This window comes from Microcaecilia unicolor, chromosome 1 (genome assembly GCF_901765095.1).
Source record: "Microcaecilia unicolor chromosome 1, aMicUni1.1, whole genome shotgun sequence".
In the NCBI taxonomy this organism is placed as follows: domain Eukaryota; kingdom Metazoa; phylum Chordata; class Amphibia; order Gymnophiona; family Siphonopidae; genus Microcaecilia; species Microcaecilia unicolor.
Window position 1 is genome coordinate 463587961 of NC_044031.1, and position 19588 is coordinate 463607548.

General features: G+C 43.1%; 1 protein-coding gene across 1 annotated transcript in view; it reads right to left on the minus strand.

The window, feature by feature from the left end:
* The window catches only part of LOC115476782 (acetyl-coenzyme A synthetase, cytoplasmic-like), a 113839-nt gene that overhangs the window by 76026 nt on the left and 18225 nt on the right, over window positions 1-19588 (minus strand). The window contains exons 3-4 of the mRNA XM_030213364.1: window positions 14669-14760; window positions 71-174 (exon numbers count right to left, since the gene is read on the minus strand). Of these exons, the coding sequence (XP_030069224.1) occupies window positions 71-174; window positions 14669-14760 (196 nt within the window). The remainder of the gene's footprint in view (window positions 1-70; window positions 175-14668; window positions 14761-19588) is intronic.

The following is a 19588-nucleotide window of genomic DNA, read 5'->3' on the forward strand; positions in this document are numbered from 1 at the left end:
TACAACGTATAGTAGCTGGATTAGGACTATACTCAAAATAAGGAGTGAGAAGATTGCCATGGCTACTTACCACTACTGAATGAATGGCTCCTATTCGTGCGCACGCCAGCATGGCGTATACCAGCTCAGGAATCATGGGCAGATAGATGGCTACCCTGTCTCCTTTCTCTACACCTGAAAAGAGGTTAAAAAAACTAATGATCTTCAGTAAGTTGAATTATTTTACATGATGCCATGCCTAAAAAAAAAAGCCTTATCCACGGATCACAGCAGCCTGAAAGTATGATTAAAACAATTTAAATAAAAGGGCCTATTAGATGAATACAAATCCTTATGTGCTATAGATTATGGAAACGGGGCAAAATCTGCTAGTGTTTCTACAGCGGAGATGGAGGAGACGAGGACAACATTTGAACTCAAGAAAGCATAAAACATGCAAAGAGGCTCTAAGGGAGAGGAAGAGCCTAGTAGATATGAATAAGCATACTGGATTGGCCGTATGGTCTTTATCTGCTGTCATTTTCTATCCCTTTCCTAATAACTCCATACATTCCATTTTTTTGTAACCATTGCTGCACACCGTGCTGAGGATTTCAACATATTGTCCACAATGCCTCCAAGATCCTTTTCCTGGGTGATGGAACACACCATCACGTAGCTGTAGTTGGGATTGTTTTTCCCCTATATTCATCACTTTTGCACTTGTCCACTGAGCACAAAAACATCTAGCAAATGGCCAATTTTGAAGTGGAGTGGAATGGAGTGGAGTGGAGGAGTGGCCTAGTGGTTAGAGTGGTGGACTTTGGTCCTAGGGAACTGGGTTCGATTCCCACTGCAGGCATAGGCAGCTCCTTGTGACTCTGGGCAAGTCAATTAACCCTCCATTGCCCCAGGTACAAATAAGTACCTGTATATAATATGTAAGCCGCATTGAACCTGCTATGAGTGGAAAAGCGCGGGGTACAAATGTAATAAAATAAATAATAAATAAATATATCTATGTTGAGACAAGGCTACATCCCCGATGTATAGAGTGAAGCAGCAGAACCATGAACTACATATCCCAGAATGCATTTCCAGTCCTAGCAGTGAGATCCCAGGGGATAGGCAAGCTGGCCATATACCATCTCTGACCACAAGAGGGAAGGTGAATGAAGGAGCCAGTTCCTGGGACCAGCAATCTGTATATCATGCTGCCCACCTGTAATAGGGAGGGGTGGGCTGAGAAGCAGGAGGAGGATTGGATGGAAGAGGGAATTAATCAGCCTGAGCAGGGGAAGAAAGCAGAATGGAATGGGAGCTTGAGAGCTGAGGAAGGCAGCCCCTGAAGGTTTGGAAACCTACATGGTTTTGGCCTTGGGAATTTATTTTGGTTTAAACCCTGCTTAAGTAGAGAAGCCTGGTTTTCTTTTGGGGAAATCCTGAGTGGTGGGGGAATTACTAACCTGTTTTGAAACCTGATTATTGTGAGAACCTCTGAAGTTGGAAGGCTTGTTTATGAAGGAGGGCTGCCTGGTGGGAAGAGGGGTTCAGTTCAGGAGGAGAGGAGTAGTGCAGGCTGAAAATCCTTGGGCAAGACAGGTCCCTAAAGAACTGAAGCAGGCTGAAATACCTTGGGTGGAAGGAAGTCCCAAAAGTATTGAACCTCCTGAAAGTAAAGGCTGCTTGGTGATTAATACTGTCTTGAGGGGAAATCCTGCTTGTGGGACAAGTACTATTTGTTTGCTACTGACTGAGACCACAAAAGCAGGGATTTCCAAAGGACTAATGCATTCCCCTCCGGGAAGGGGGCAAAGTCTTTGTATAATTGGCTGATGTACTAAGCAAGGCAGAACAGCCTTGCCTGAGAAGCAAGTCTCTACTCTGGAGTGAAGTTTTGTTTATGAATCTGGAAAATAAAGGAATGTTTTTGAAGTATTTCCTGGTGGCAGTTTTGTGAAGTTCTGGCTATTCATGGGAGGCAGCTTCCTCCCCTATACTGGAGCAGCGGGCCCGTTTACAATGTATAATATAGAGCCTGTGTGTGTATTGCACCTGGGATCACATATTCTGGCAACATATTTTAAAAACAAATTTACAGCAGAAAAATAATTACCTCAATAATATTTTACTGCCCTTTTAATACAATATAGCCAAATTTGTAAACCGCCAAGAAGGTTCACTGATTTGGCACTATATCAAGCCTCAATCAATTATAATGACCACACAAATAGCAATTTATTATAAATAAAACAAACATGTCCTATGCATCACAAAAGGGGGGGGGCTTTTAGTAAAGTGATTTAGATGCAAAGTTTGTGCACTCACTGTTGGGGGCGTTCAGAGAACTTTACAGTGTGGTAGGTGCCGTTGCACTGATGACAGTGCATGTTAGAGTACTGTACACTAACCGCAAGGTGTAGTCCATGCCCATTCCCTGCATATAACTCAGCCATTTTCCACCCTATAACATGCTGTGCAGTTTGGGAATTAACACATACCAACTGCCATGCCAGTGCGGTAATGGCAGTGTTTCTTCTAGCAAAAAAGGTGCCGGTACTCAAATGTCAGGCCACCCTTCAGGGATGAGGTGATCACTGAGGGACTCACCCCACAATAGCCAGGACCCCTGCAACCAGTCACAGAATCTATGACAAGGCAGAATTGGTGTGTAGAGCCTGAGCTCTTTCATTAAAACTTGGGGACCATGGGCCAATTTCAGCACACAATGGAAAAGGTGCCGGCACTCAGTACCCCCAAGTACCCCCTCAAAAAAAGCCCTGGGTAATGGTTACTGTTGTTGTGCACTAACACTTATCACATATTGAGGGGCATTTTCAATACGACGTCTCAGTTCAGTTTTGGACATTTTGCGGAAAACGTCCAAAACTCCAGTGGCAAACATGGCCGTTTTCAAACCCGAAAAAGGTCCAAATTTTGGTTTCAAAAATGGCCATTTGCTAGATGTTTTTGTGCTCAGTGGGCAAGTGCAAAAGTGATGAATATAGGGGAAAAACAATCCCAACTACAGCTACGTGATGGTGTGTTCCATCACCCAGGAAAAGGATCTTGGAGGTATAGTGGACAATATGTTGAAATCCTCAGCACAGTGTGCAGCAATGGTTACAAAAAATGGAATGTATGGAGTTATTAGGAAAGGGATAGAAAATAAAATGCAGCTAATAATTCTCTGTATCAATCCATGATGTGACCAGACCTTGAGTGTCGTGTGCATTTCTACTCATCACATCTAAAAAAAAAAAAAGATATAGTAAAAATAGAAAAGCTACAGAGGTGTAATTGAATTGATAAAGGTAATGCTTCCTTGTGAAGTAAGTCTAAAAGGGTTAGGGCTCTTCGACCTGCAGAAGAGACTGCTGTGAGGAGATATGACAGAATCTATAAAACATAAATAGGGTGGAATGGGTAAAGAGGGAGCAACAATTTACCCTTTCAAACAGTACTAAGATGAAGTGCACTCCATGAAACTAATAGGTAGCACATTTCAAACAATCAGAGAAAGTATTTTTCACTCAAGGACAGGATGCTAGGCTTGATAGTCCTTTGGTCTGACCCAATATGACACTTGTGATATTCTTAATGAGGCGCATGCTGCTTTGCAATTGTGTGAAATTTTAAAGTGGCTTTTGAAAAAAAGTCTCCTATTCATACAGAACAGAACTTCAGTTAGAAATTACCCTGTATGCTTTGTGATCTCTTTTTTTGCATCCAATTCATCCGGCCTGTGCAGTCTTCTCCTTTGCATACTTAGTCCCTTCCTCATTATGCAGCTCTTTCAATAGGAACCCTACAGAATGGAGCATACTGCAGCTCTCAGAAGCACTATTTATTTATTAGGATTTATTTACTGCCTTTACTCCATTTAAGTGCACATCAGATAAGCACATGCTCTGTTTAACTGCATGCCTTACTTCGGTCCCGTTTTTGGTGCCATCAATTTCTATGGGGACAAACTTCGGTTTAGCGCACCACTGATAAGTGCAAGATTCGCTTATATGCATGGTTTAAGACCGCTCCTCTGCAGGAAAGACTCTGCATAAGCACACGCATGGAATATGGAAGCAGATTGGTGCGTGACAAAGGGGCGGTAAATTTGAAATCTCATTGGTTAACTGCCACAGGCAGAAGAAGTGAAAGAATGTTGTTAGAGAATGTTGATCAGCTGGTTTTGACGCCTTTACGTCCTGCACGGGGCTACATGCACGGTGCAGGACGTAAGGCGTCAAAACAAGCTGATCCTTCAGACGAACTTTGTTGAATGAAGGCGCCGGAGTCTACTAACTCCGGTGCTGAAGAACACTCTTGGCTGGCGGAGTTTGGGGATCCCCGCCACCAAACAAGGTACTTCATGGGGCGGGCGGCGACGGCGGGGGAGGGTTGGTAGTGGGGGGGGGGGGTTAAGAGTGTCGGCGCAATCGAGCGGGGGGAGGTGGGGTCGCCAGAGGGGGGAGGCGGCTTAACAGTGCCCCCCACCTCGTGCTCTGGCCCCCCCTCCTGGCAAGGTCTGGCTACGCCCCTGAATTCTGGAGGCCACTGGATGTCAGTGCTATGACAGTTTTTACTGTCTGGCAGACGTAGTCTATGGAACTCACAGACACAAGAGTGTACATGGAACTCACAGACACAAGAGTGTACAGAGGACTATGTCTGATTACTTCAAGCCTAACCTCAGTTAACGGAGACTGTATAACGTCAGTTAACGGAGACTGTATATTGTACGTATAATAAACAGTACTGTACATATGTTTATCAGATGTCAAGCTTCTTTGGGTCACAATGGTTAAGTGCACACTCCGGTTAACTGCATGTATTTCTTTGGTCCCAGACCCTTACCCTTAAGTGGATTACACTGTAATTCACTCGAGGTGGTGTACAGTAAGAATAAATCAAACACAAGCAACAGACAAAGCAGTAAAAATATTCAAATAACAATACAAAGTATGGCACAGTACACATAGTAAGTAGCAGAACATTTTAATAGACAGCGTAGGGTATAAGCAAAGAAGGAGCATATAGGTAGGTAAGAGAGTAAGAGGAGTTAGAAAATAAGATGACCAAAGAAAGTTGCAAATGAGGTCAGAGAGTTGATAAAATGTTATCTCAGCTAGGGCAGAAGTGGATAAATATGTCCTGCTGCAGTATGTGCAGCCCATGTCACTCCTTGTGTATGTCAGTGAGACTAACAAGTTAGTTACTTCTTCCATTAAAGGCCTGGTTGAAGGGCCAAGTTTTCACCTGCTTCCTGAAGGCTACACTGGAGAAGGCTCAAATGTGGGTATCACATTGTGAATGTCTTTTGGAGAGAGTGTGGTTAGAGATACTCCTTGGGAGGCTCTTAGTGTCCTTAGAGGTGTGTAGAGGGTCAATCTATTCTTTAAGTACTTGGGGGGGGGGGGGCATTTCCTTTAAGGGCCTTGAAGATCAGATATAGAGTTTTAAATTTAGCCCTGTATTGTACTGGCAACCAGTGAAGTTTTTGAAAAAAATGGTGTGATGTGGTCACATCACTTGCAATCTTCTATTAGTCTTGTTGCAGAATTAGAATAAATTGGAGCTGGTGCAGACCCTTTGTAGTCAGACTAGTGTAGAGTGCATTACAGTAATCCAGTCTTGATGTTATCATGGCATGCACAAATGGGATAAGATTTACCTTCTCGATATAAGGAGAGAGGAAGCATAGTTCTTGCAAATAGTAGAAGCAGTTCTTGAAGGTTGCTTGGATTTGGACCATTTCATTGTTATTTTCTAGCCTTACCCTGATACACGCTGACAAAGCTGCTACCTTCCATAAATACCATCTGTTGCAGCCGAAGCTGGTCCCATTAGTAAGCCTTGATGAGTGGGACAGAATTACCAGGTAATATGATGCACCTCCCAATCTATTAGACTCGCTCAGCGATTTGAAATGGCAGCATATTTTCAAGAGAAAAATACTTACACAGTATTTCTGACTAAGAAATGGAAGAAGAGCAAGCTAGGGGTGAGGAGAGGGAGGATGGGACCGTTTTGAAATTGTTATTTTGTACCTAGCTTTTAAGCTTTACTGTAAGAGGTGTATAATAAATATTTACATAGTAAATAACAGCAGATAAAGACCAGCATTGTCTATCCAGTCTGGCCAGATAGGTGGCCAAAGTTGAACTTGCTGTTTCATGAAGGTTACCCCCCTCTTTGTTATTAGAGGCATATCTGACACTCCGTGCTTTCTCTTTATTTTTTTGTATGAGTCAATTATTTTTTTTAATTTGGAGTAGAAATACTCTGCATTTTTATTCCATCCTCTTCCCATACAGGAATCCTCCATTTATAGCCCATACCTTTTTGAATTCCATCTATGGTTTTCATTCCACTCCACACCCCCCCCCTCCCCTCACACACACAGAACAGCATTCCAAGCATCTACCACCATCTCCACAAAAAAGTATTTCCTGATGTTGTTTTTCAGTTTTCCCCCAAGCTTCATTTGGGTAGATGAAGGAAGACAATCCTGGTGGGGAAAAGTGTTTCCTACCAGTGCCTAGCTGCCCATTCCATTAAAAGCTAATCAAACCCTAGCAACTAGAGCTGCTTATTTACCAAACTAGGTTGAGCTGTTGCTTTAAAAGACCCATCACTTCCTGAGATGCTGCCGTAGCTGCACATTAACGATTTATTACGCATGAAAAAGCAAGGTTTTTAGTGTTAGTAAAAAATTAACATGGGCTGGCTGCTGTGCTTTGAATCATGTACATTTAGATAAAACGAGAAGGGGGAACCTTTTCTTTAGCCAGACCAACAACATGGAATGAATCGCCGAGATATCCTAAAAATGAACGACACGCCAGCTGAAAAGACATTTGTTATGCCTGGCATATTATATACATCTGATGGTGCTTCTTTTTTTATTACCTAAGAGGCCTGGATGTTACCTTTTCTGTGGTCTGGCTTACTATGCATTTGATGATACTACTTTTCTAGGTCACCTAAACAGCCTGGATGTCATTGCTTAGTATAATTCGGAATCATATCATTGTATATTTACTAGATTTTATGTATGTGTTTACATGATTTTATGTGTGCATTTTTGTAAGCCGCCTTGGATAAAGGCAGATTAAAAATAATAAATCCAATCCAATCTTCTAATATTGCATACAACTACCAAGCCTGGGGGCATAACATCTTTCAAAGGAAAACTACAGATGTGTGCAAAGGTTTAGGCACCGCTGGCCAAATTCTATGATTCAATAAATCCATACGTGAACAAAAACTGAGAACTTCTACATGGTGCAAAGTTACAGTCTGCAAAGTTAAATGTATAATTACTATTAATTTGCTGGCTTTTTACCAGATTGAAAATAATTTAAAGAAATTAATATGGCAGATTCAAAAGTCCTAGTTCATTCATTGTTAAGTTGTTAATAAGGTCCAAATAGTTTAGTTTCTTGTTAGGTCCAAAATTAGACAGAAGAACACAATTCCAGAATTGAATAAATACTCTGACCCTTCTAACCTCTTAGCTTTAATTGTTTTTCTATTTTCAGCATCTGTCTCTGCATTTGAAAATAATAATCTGTAACAAAAGCTAAAAAATCTTTTCAGTTACCATTTTAGAAGTCAGAAAGATTCTTAAAAAATGGAAGTTATATGAAACTAGTAATACTGAAGTCAAGGCAAGATTTGGAACAGCAATAAAAATCTCTGACCGAACAGCCCAGAAACAGATCAGGACTGCAAAACAGAACCCACAGATCACTGCAAACATTCAGCTAATTCTAATTTGACACTTATAGACCGGTTTATCCCCCATACAGTTTATCCCCCATACAGGCGTAGCCATGGGTGGGCACAGGCTTACCCAGCAATGGTGCACCTCTGATGTGGCTGGCACAGCTTCCCAAGCCCTGCCAGCTGAAGACTCCCAGCATCTCTCCCTCCCCTCCCTCACCGGCATTCTGGCGCCTCTCAATTCCACTCCCTCAATCCCCATACCTTTTAAAACTTTCATTTCTTCGCTGGCAGTAAAGCAACTCATACCCGCAGCTCACGCCAGCCCCAAGCCTTCCCTCTGACACAACTTCCTGTTTTTGCATAGACGGGAGAGAATGCTCAGGGCTGGTCCGAGCAGTGGGTATGAGTTGCTGCTCACTGCTGGCGAAGAACTGAAGCATTTACAAGGTAAGGGGTGGGGGGAGGAGCAGAGCTGAGACATACTTGATCGTTTGGGGGAGGGTTTCTTGTCCACTTTGTGCTCAGGCCCACCCAAAACTGGGTGTCTGAGTATGTGCCTGATCCCCCCAACACTTTAGGCTCAGGCCCACCCAAAATTAGATGTCTTGTATGCTCCTGATCCCTCAACAAGGAGAACTGGAGCAGCTATCCAGAGGGCCACAGTACTGCATTGCTTATATGATAATGATCCACATGGGACAGTTGTCAGAAGGAAATCTTACTTACAACCTCATCACAAATATCATCATCTAAAGAACAGATTGAGAACTCCAAGCCCTCATTCTATAACTTAGTGCCTACTATTCGGCATCAAGATTCAGGTTTATTCAATACTTAATATACTGCCTAGGGAAGACCATCAATGTGGTTTGCAATTCCATATATATCAAAAATAAAGAAAAGAAACAGGACTACAATAACAGAGAGAGAAAAAGTAAAATAGCAAAGATCCAGAAACTGACCCTGCACACATTAGACCGCTACGTCTCCACGGTTGGCCAAGGGTATCTAGGACCCAAAAGCCTGCTGAAACAGATGAGCCTTGAGTTTAACTTTAAAATCAGCCAAGGATTCTATTAAATGTAAATCCAAAGGAAGAGAATTCCACAAGTTAGGACCTTGCACACTACGTGATTTTTTTCCTAACTGTAATCAATATAAACAGAATAAAATAAAACAAATTATGGCACAAAATAACCTCCTGTCTTAAAATTTCACTTGTGTGAAAGCTTAGCCGGTGGTGGGAGGCAGGGCTGGTGGTTGGGAGGTGGGGATAGTGCTGGGCAGACTTATACGGTCTGTGCCAGAGCCGGTGGTGGGAGGCGGGGCTGGTGGTTGGGAGGCGGGGATAGTGCTGGGCAGACTTATACGGTCTGTGCCAGAGCTGGTGGTGGGAGGCGGGGCAGGTGGTTGGGGGGCGGGGATAGTGCTGGGCAGACTTATATGGTCTATGCCCTGAAAAAGACAGGTACAAATCAAGGTAAGGTATACACAAAAAATGGCACATGTGAGTCTATCTTGTTGGGCAGGCTGGATGGACCGTGCAGGTCTTTTTCTGCCATCATCATCTACTATGTGTAACATTGATACAGAACTGTTTAGAAGGGGAGGCCATGTCTATAGCTTACCAGAAGGTAACACAGTTCTGTTCACTAAGGCTCTATTAGCGAAAAAAAGTAATCTTGATCTCGTGAAGAACACATACTAAAATGGAAAGCTCTCATGTTTGACATTGCCCTACTGGAAAGGAAAAGGAAATGAAGAGAGAAGTTGGTTTGATCATGTATGAAAGACTGTTTTTAGTAGGACTTCATAGTTTTTTTTGTGGATATTGCAGTAGATTTGAGAAACACACTTTTTTGGTTACACATTTGCTTAAAGTTCTGATATCTTGTTTAATTTGTTTGGAGTGATATCTGGCTACATTTCCATCTTTTTCTTCTTGCTTTATTTGCTTTGTGCTGAAATTGTAGTCACATAACTTTCAATTCTTTTTGATCTGGTTAATTATTTTATCCCTCGGTTTGACATATGTATCTTTGGGGAGGGAGGGATAACAGGATGAAGGAATTTATTTATTAAAATGAAAAATGCACAGTACGATTAATATACAGTACAACTGTAACTGTGATGATACAGGTTTGGATTATTTGCTATTTGGATTGTGCATAGATCAGAAACCACTGCGTGCTTGGAACCACAGTTGATCTGATGTTTAAGATATTTTTGTATTCTCGATTGTACTGAATAGAGAGTTAAAAAAAAACTCAAAAGAAGTCAAAAAGCTAGACAAGAGAAATGCACTATGTATGAAAAGTGAGAGGAGATTCCCTTAGGTCGGATAGGCTTAACCGAGAGAAGTTGGAGAGGTGGACATGACTGAAACAGCTCTAACTTAGGATGCCCTTTTTATTGACTTGGACATTTCTTCCCATTCAATTATCACTGTTAGACGTCCTAAACTTGGGTCCTCCCTAGTCCCACCCTAAACTCGCCCACAACACACTCTCTTACTATTTGGACAAGCTGCATTGTAGGACGTCCAAATTCTGCCTCTTGAAAAATCATGATTTGGATGTTTTTGGCAGGTGGATCTTTTTGGGCCACTCTGGGAGTCCATCTGCTTTGAAAATGAATACCATAGTAACACAGTAGATGATAGAAGATAAAGATCTGCGCGGTTCATCCAGTCTGCCCAAACAAGATAAACGTATAGCATATGGTATGTGATAACATATGCATACCTGATCTATCTTTGTCATTTTCAGGGCATAGACCATAGAAATCTGCCTAGAACTGGTCTTGTTTCCTGTACTGAAGTTGCCATTGAAGCCCTGCTCCAGCCCATCTGTTTAGCCATAATCGAGGCATAGACTGTAGAAGTCTGGCCTTATTTCGCAATTACTGGAGTTCCTGTCTAAGCACCATTAAGTTTATTTTGATTCCATTCTCTTTCCATATAGGAATCCTTATGTTTATCCCATGCATATTTTAATCCCATTACCGTTTGTCTCCACAACCTCCTGCAGGAGGGCATTCCAGGTATCTACCACTCTCTCTGTGAAAAAGTCAATACCTTCCCCCCCCCCCCCCCCCCCCCGGCAACCTCAATTCACGTCCTCCAGTTATACCGCTTTCCCGTCTCTGGAAAAACTTTGTTTGTATATTAATACCTTTCAGGTATTTAAAAATGTTTGTATCATATCACCCTGATCTCTCCTTTTCTCTGGGGTATATGTATTAGGATCATCAAGTCTCTTCTCATACGTCTTGTGGCGCAAACCCATACTGTTTCTGTCGCTTCTCTCTGAACCACTTCAAGTCTCATTACATCCTTAGTGAGATAAGACCTTTAAAACTGAATACGATATTCCAAGTGGAGCCTCACCAAAAACTTGAATAGGGGCATCAACACCTTCTTTCTTCTGCTGGTTATACCTGTTTTGCAGCCTAGCATCCTTCTGGCTTTGGCCACCGACATGTCCCACTGTTTCACTGCCTTGAGATCCTCAGACACTATCACCCCAGGATCCCTCTCCTGAAATGTGCTTATTAGCCTCTCACCTCCTATTTCCTACATCTCCTTTTGATTTCTGCATCCCATGCGCACTCCATTATTGACAACTTTTGCTATTTTAAATGTATTTAAACAGGGTAGTTTTGTGTATCATGATTAAAAAAAAGTTTATTTATTCATTCCTTCGATTTATATGCACCCATCCAAACATAAAAACAACGTTAAAACACATGCAAGACAAACATTTAATACAAACAATCGAGAAGATACCAATTTAGTAAAGTGGGGTAAGGTTTTGTAGTTACTGTGCATCACTTGCCACAATAAATATGCAGAAACTGCAAAACTTCTACAGTAGCCACTGGGGGCATTTCTGGCATCTTCCCAAACAGTTAAGAGAGAGGAAACCATTTTACTGTGTATTAATTTCATTACTGATAAGGCAATGCAGTTGGCTACACCAATTCAGTTGAGGCTGGACTTTTCACATAGGCGCCCTCTACAACAGCAATCAGTCAAGCCTTTTGCATGAGTAAAAATACATTTTTCCTGCAAAAGTAGGGGCTTGAATACAATCCAACCCATCTGCAGGCAAAAGCTTTGCACGTTATTCAAAAGCACATATAGTTTTATTCACAGAAGGTGTCCGGAGATTTCCCCAGGATCGAGAGAAGAATGACATGAGTAGAGAAGAATGACTACGTAAGTGTAATTATTCCAAGTTATGGAAGAGATACCCACAGAGAAAGCAGGCAAAAATCTTCTTCATTATTGCAGGTAATTTTACCAGCTTTTGATTATTGCTCCCTGCTGGGTCTACAGAAATTCAAAGTCTAGCTACAGTAAGAATAATACCTAACAACAAAAAGCAGAAGCTAAGAAACACGCAACAAAAATATTTGTTGTGTGTTTTCTAGCTATACTGTTCACTAGCTAGCCCAAGTCGCCTTTGTTTTTATTTCCTAATCCAAATATAGATTTTTCTAGAACCTCCTTCTCTCTCTTGCCCTTTGTCTGTTCCTTATTTACCACTGGCATGTGCCAATGCAATATGTGTACGTGATTCTGATAAGGATCAGCACATAACTTGGAACACTTGGAATTGCTACTGATTTCTCAAGGCGGAAATAAAATCCTCATTGAAAAGATACAGACAGCAGTGAAGCAGGAGATCTCATTAAAAACTGGGGAAAAAAAAGCCCCAGGCACCACTCCAAGCAAACAATGCCCAGAGAACACTAGAAGGAAGTACTGGTTTTATGGCCTGAGAAAACTAGGAACTTTGCCAGCTTTTCTTAGACAGAAGTGTGGCTAAGCTTGCCTGATGAGATTCTGAAGCTCCTGTCTGCTGAGGGCAGATGATACCTGCCCTGCAGAAAAAATTCCACACATATGCCAAATGGTCTCTGTGAGGCCCATCCCTTTTGTGTTCACATCATAGGTGCTATGCTCCTGCTTATAACTTAAGGCTTACCACAGTATGAATCACATTTTAAGCGAATGTTTTAAATGGTATCTAGTGAATATGTATTTGCGAAGACAAGAATAAATAACCAGCCATGCTTCTGAGATGTTAAGATGTTTTAAAAAAATACTCCTATCCTCTAATAAAAACCCTCACATCCACTATGGGGGAAATATTATAAAGGCAATTATGCACATATATGAAACTTATAAAATTTGTAAAAGTATACACAAAGACAATAAAGTATATACTTTTATGTGACTCAGATGTAGGCACGTTCTGGGTTAGAGTCTGGGTGAAGAATGGTTAGAATCATGTACTTTATGCACAGACATTTACATCTGCTGCCAAGCAGGCGTTATGGACCAAATTCTACATATATATATATATGGTGCGAAAAAAATGAGTGCTAAGCGCAATTCTATAAATGGAACTCCGAGTTGGGCGTCGTTTATAGAACGGTGCCTAGTGCCGGGATCCACAAGGATTTACACCAACTGAAACCTGGTGTAAATCCCCTTGTCTAAATTAGGTACAGATCAGGCGTATCCTGTAACAGGTCATACAAATTCTTAGAACCTCCATGACCCGCACACGTCCCTCCCATGGCCACGTCCCCTTTCAGATCTGCAGATATCTTTATAGAATATGTCTAGCAAGATGGGCACGTAAATTCTAATTATTACCAATTAGCACTAATAAATTATTAGTGCCAAATTATTGACATTAGCTCGTTACGCATTTAAACTGCACACGCAATCTAGGCACGCACCTGGGGGTAAGTCCATAGCGTCATTATACCTGCAATTAATTTTATCAAGTCATATAGGCACCTGTCCAGCTTATAATCGAAAGAGAAAAACGCCTATATTGCGACCCAAATCGGGAAATAGACGTTTATCTCCCCAAAACGAATAAATCGGTATAATCGAAAGCCGATTTTGGACGTTTTCAACTGCACTCCGTCGCGGATGCGGACAAAGTTGATGGGGGCGTGTCAGAGGTGTGGCGAAGGCGGAGCTGGGGCGTGGTTATCGGTCGAACAGAGATGGGCGCATTTCACCGATAATGGAAAAAAAGTATGCGTTTTTAGCTAGAATTTAGGACACTTTTCCTGGACCCTGTTTTTTCACGAATAAGGCCCCAAAAAGTGCCCTAAATGACCAGATTACCACCGGAAGGAATCGGGGATGACCTCCTCCCCTGACTCCCCCAGTGGTCACTAACCCCCTCCCACCACAAAAAATGATGTTTCACAACTTTTTATTTTCACCCTCAAATGTCATACCCACCTCCCTGGCAGCAGTATGCAGGTCCCTGGAGCAGTTGTTAGGGGGTGCAGTGGACTTCAGGCAGGTGGACCCAGGCCCATCCCCCCCCTAACTGTTACAATTGTGCTGCTTAATGCTTAGTCGTCCAACCCCCCCAAACCCACTGTACCCACATGTAGGTGCCCCCCTTCACCCCTTAGGGCTATAGTAATGGTGTAGACTTGTGGGCAGTGGGTTTTGAGGGGGATTTGGGGGGCTCAACACACAAGGGAAGGGTGCTATGCACCTGGGAGCTCTTTTACCTTTTTTTTTGTTTTTGTAAAAGTGCCCCCTAGGGTGCCCGGTTGGTGTCCTGGCATGTGAGGGGGACCAGTGCACTATGAATCCTGGCCCCTCCCACGAACAAATACCTTGGATTTATTTGTTTTTGACCTGGGCGCTTTCATTTTCCATTATCGCTGAAAAACAAAAACGCCCAGCTCACAAATTGTCGAATAAAACATGGACGTCTATTTTTTTCGAAAATACGGCTCAGTCCGCCCCTTCACGGACCCGTTCTCGGAGATAAACGCCCATGGAGATAGATGTTTTCGTTCAATTATGCCCCTCTATGTGTCCTTATAGATTTGCTTGACCTCCAAATCTAGACTACCTATTATAAAATTAATTTCTATTAGGAAAAGGATGGGTTACAAGTGCGGTTCATACCTAGTTTCTTTAGGACATTGGAAAACTTGCAGACTTGTTTAAGCAGATAGCGGTATGAAATTGCGGTGTTGTCAGTGGGCTCGTTGCCTTCCCTGAAAATGAAGAGAAGCAAAAAAAACAAGAGAGACAAAATGGTAAGAAAACAAAAATCAATAGGTACCTTCAGGTAATTTTCAAAGACAAAATTCTGCTTTGAACAGAATTGCTAAGTACTCAAATTTATGCAAACAGAAAACAGGACTGATTTCCATCAGACTGTTACAATGGACTCAATAGAACAGCTAATAAAACAAACAGAACAAGCAGGAAAAGCAAGCACAGCATGGTTCATGGAATTCTTTCAACCCATCTTCACGTATATATGTGTCTGTGTCTGACTGAGTCTGTGTGTGCACACACACACACGTTTATTTGTATCTGTGAGGCCTCTATGGGAGTAATTCTATAACTGCATGCCAATATCAAGGCACCCAGAGAGTGCCTGATAGGAACATCTACTATAATAAAACGCACCCTCAACGTTCTGAGGACACTGACGTCACTGCAGGAACTCACACACCGGTTCGTAAGTTCATGGTGGTGAAGCCACAACACTCACCATGTCTGCATAAGTACATAAGTACATAAGTAGTGCCATACTGGGAAAGACCAAAGGTCCATCTAGCCCAGCATCCTGTCACCGACAGTGGCCAATCCAGGTCAAGGGCACCTGGCACGCTCCCGCCCTCGCGTCACACGTGATGATGTCGAGGGCGGAACACGAAAACAAGGCAAATCAACGCACGGGGAGCAGTAGGGAAACCTACTCCTCCCCTTCCAACAAATCCCAGCCGCAAACAACGATGTGCCCATCACCCCAGCCCCTTTCACCACATCGCCCCGCCCCTTTCAAGGTACCGGCCCGCCCCCGGTACCACACTCTTCCACTCATCACCTTCCCTCCCCCCTGTCACCTCCCATCCCCTTACGCCACTATCCCTGGTGGTCTAGCGGTACCTGTTCGCTCGGGCAGGAACGAAGGAACCCCCGCTTTCCTGCCCGGAGCGCTGCTGCTAGCTGCCCGGCTGCATCGTGTCTGAGTCCGGCTCTCGGTGAATCAAAATGGCCGCCGAGAGTTGAAGCTGCCTCGCGAGACTTCAACTCTCGGCAGCCATTTTGAAACGCCGAGAGCCAGACTCCCACACGATGCAGCAAGGAAGCTAGCAGCATCACTACGGGCAGGAAAGAGGGGGCTCTTTCTTTCCTGCCCCGACCGAACAGGTATCTCTAGACCACCAGGGAGACAAGCGTAAGGGGAGGGGAAGGGAGTCCGGTGCCGGCTAGGGCCCGTTTCATCAGCGGCAGAAACGGGCCTTTTTTACTAGTATTATATAAAAGAAAGTAGTCACCTACTTTCCTTTATGGAATACTAGCATAACCAGATATATACACATGTACACACTTAGGCCTGAATATTTATGCCAAGCATAAAGCTGGCATGTGTGTGCATTCTGCCCGGTCTCCACCTATACGTATGCCCCCCTGTAAAATACATGCTGTTTAATATTCAGCATCCAGGATTACTCATTTCCCAGCTAATTTACCACCACCACTGCCCTAGAGAATAAACATCAGAGGAATAGATGGGTCACAGTAGGTTCTGGTAGACTAAAATCTGTGACACAGAAACACTCGCCCTCCCAAGCTTTGCCCCTCTCAAATTCTTTTGCAGCATTGCATCATTACGATGGTGTAAAAAGAAATACTGTGGAGGAACCAGAGGCAATGAAAGTAGCACAACCCAAGAAACATCCCCCAAATAATGACAGAATGGTGAAAAGAAGAAAATTCTTACTGCTTGGAGACTCCATTTTCAGAGGCATTAACTTAGGAGCACAGTTCAGGGGTTCCAACCTAGTGAAATGTCTTCCAGGATCTTCAGCTACAAAATGTACAGACCAAATTCTGAAAGTGATCCGAGAAGAGGGCGAGGCTTCAAATGCTGATGTTGTAATTCACCTGGGGACAAATGACCTGGCCAACAATAGCAAGTTTACAGCACAGAGAGCGTTCCAGAAGTTTGGGGAGGGACTGAAATCTTTGGTTCGGACTGTGGCTTTTTCTGAAGTAATTCCTAAGTTGGGGAGGGGAGAGGAAAGACTATGCAAAACAGAGGAATTCAATAAGTGGCTTGAGTCTTAGTGTAAAGAAGAAGGTTTTAGATACATAGGAGCGTGGAAAAATGACAGGCTGTACTGTAATGATGGTCACCAGGTACACACTGTGGATCCAAAAAAGAGTCCTCTCTCATGTAATGTCTTCCCAAACAATGTCTTTATTAAAATCGATAAAAACCCGACACGAATCGCGTTTCGGCCACACCGGCCTGCATCAGGGGTTTATCGGCTTTGGTTGGAACAGATGAAACAGCTGAATTACAATGAAATTGTAAAGAACAAGGATATCTTGAGCTCCTCCAGCAATCACTCTTCTCCTCCAGCCACTTCCTCACCCATCTTTCTGTGATGGGAAAAAGGATCCTTGGGGAGAAATTCAGACAATATGTTTCTAGACATTTAAACTAGAGGGTGGGGGTGACAAAAGGAAACCAAGGATTTCAGAATTTCACCCCCAGAATAAACAAGACAGCAGAGGGAAAGGTCATGTAAATATAGTAAACTACCTAAACTCACTAAGCACATGGAAAGCTATGTGCACAAATGCTCATAGTCTAAGTAAAAAGGTTCAAGACTTGCAAGCCCTGATGTTTGAAGAAAACTTGGATATTGTTGCTATTACGGAGACGTGGTTCAACGATTCCCATGAATGGGATGTGACCGTACCGGGCTATAATCTTTTTAGGAAGGATAGAGAGGGCCGAAGAGGTGGAGGAGTGGCTCTGTATGTGATAGACTATATCAGATCGGCTGAAATGCGGGGAACTTGGGGAGAGGAAGAAGCTTTATGGATCGTCCTGGAAAGAGAAGACGGAACCTGTATCCACACGGGGGTTATCTACAGACCTCCTGTGCAAACGGAGAAGCTAGACAAGGATCTGATAGAAGATATTCTAAAGATTGGTAGGAAAGGGGAGGTGCTACTGTTGGGAGATTTCAATTTGTCTGACGTGGATTGGAACGTCCCATCTGCGGAATCAGAAAGAAGTAGGGAGATTGTGGATGCCTGTCAAAGTGCCTTGCTCAGATAAATGGTGACGGAACCCACGGCGGAAGGGTCAATGCTGGATCTAGTGCTCACGAATGGGGGTACTGTTTCCAATATCCGGGTGGGTGCCCACCTATGTAATAGTGATCATCACACCATATGGTTTGAAATAAGAGCGAAGGTGAAGTGCGGACGCACAAAATTCAAAAGTACTGGATTTCAGACGTACTGATTTTGATAAAATGGGGAATACCTGAAGAAGGAGCTGTTGGCGTGGGAAGACGCAGAAGATGTGGAAAAACAGTGGTCCAAGCTAAAGGCTGCTCTAAATATGGTGACTGATCTTTTTGTGAGGAAAGTAAACAAGAGAAGCAGGAAGCCTATATGGTTTGCTAAACAAGTAGCTGAAAAAATAAGAGCAAAAGAAGCTTTGTTCAAGAAATACAAAAGAACGCAATGAGAGGATCACAGAAAAGAGTATTGGATTAAACTCAAAGAAGTGAAGAGGGAAATACGGCTAGCGAAAGCGCGAGCGGAAGAAAAAATGGCTAAAGAGGTAAAGAGAGGTGACAAGACATTTTTCAGATATATTGGAGAAAGGAGAAGAGATAGGAATGGAATTGCGAGACTGAAAGATAATGAAAATGGCTATGTGGAGAGTGATGAAGATAAAGCGAACGTGCTAAACAATTATTTCTCTTCGGTGTTCACAGAGGAAAATCCTGGAGAAGGACCGCGGTTGGCTGCCGAGGGAACATCTGGGAATGGAGTGGCTACTGCGCCGTTTACGGAAGAAAGAGTTTATAAACAAATTGAGAATCTGAAGGTGGACAAAGCAATGGGGCCGGATGGGATACATCCCAGGATACTGAGGGAGCACAGGGAGGTCCTGGCGGGACCTCTAAAGATTTATTTAATAGATCTTTAGAGACGGGAGAGGTTCTGCAAGATTGGAGACGAGCAGATGTGGTCCCTCTTCACAAAAGTGGAGACAGTGAAGAAGTGGGAAACTACAGACCGGTAAGTCTCACATCAGTGGTAGGATAAATAATGGAGTCACTGCTGAAAGAAAGGATAGTTAACTTTCTAGAAGCCGACGGGTTACAGGACCCAAGGCAACATGGCTTTACCAAAGGAAAATCCTGCCAAACAAATCTTATTGACTTCTTTGACTGGGTGACCATAAAACTGGATGAAGGACGTGCGCTAGATGTAATCTACTTGGACTTCAAGAAAGCATTTGATACTGTCCCCCACAGAAGACTTGTGAATAAGCTGAAAGGGTTGAACTTAGGACCAAAAGCGGTGAAAGCGGTGAACTGGATAAGAAACTGGTTGACCGACAGGTGGCAGAGGGTGGTGGTAAATGAAATCCGCTCGTAGGAAAGGAAGGTGAGCAGTGGGGTTCCTCAGGAGTCGGTGCTGGGGCCCATTCTATTTAATATATTTGTGAGAGATATTGCTGAAGGGTTGGAAGGAAAGGTGTGCCTTTTTGCGGATGACACGAAAATAGCCAATAATTCTACTCCTGGAGGGAGTAGAAATGATGAGAAGGGATCGCCGAACCTTAGAAGAATGGTCGAGGGTCTGGCAGTTAAAATTTAACTGCCAGGCTGACCGGCTGGTGAAGTCAAGGACAGTGGGACACTACAGCAATTGGATTGAAGCTAAGTGTTGGGTAGCTGTCTCACCAGGACTGCTGATTAGTAAAGAACTGATGTAAATTGTATGAATCAAATTGAAAGTAATTGATTTGAACTACACTCTGTGTTCTAT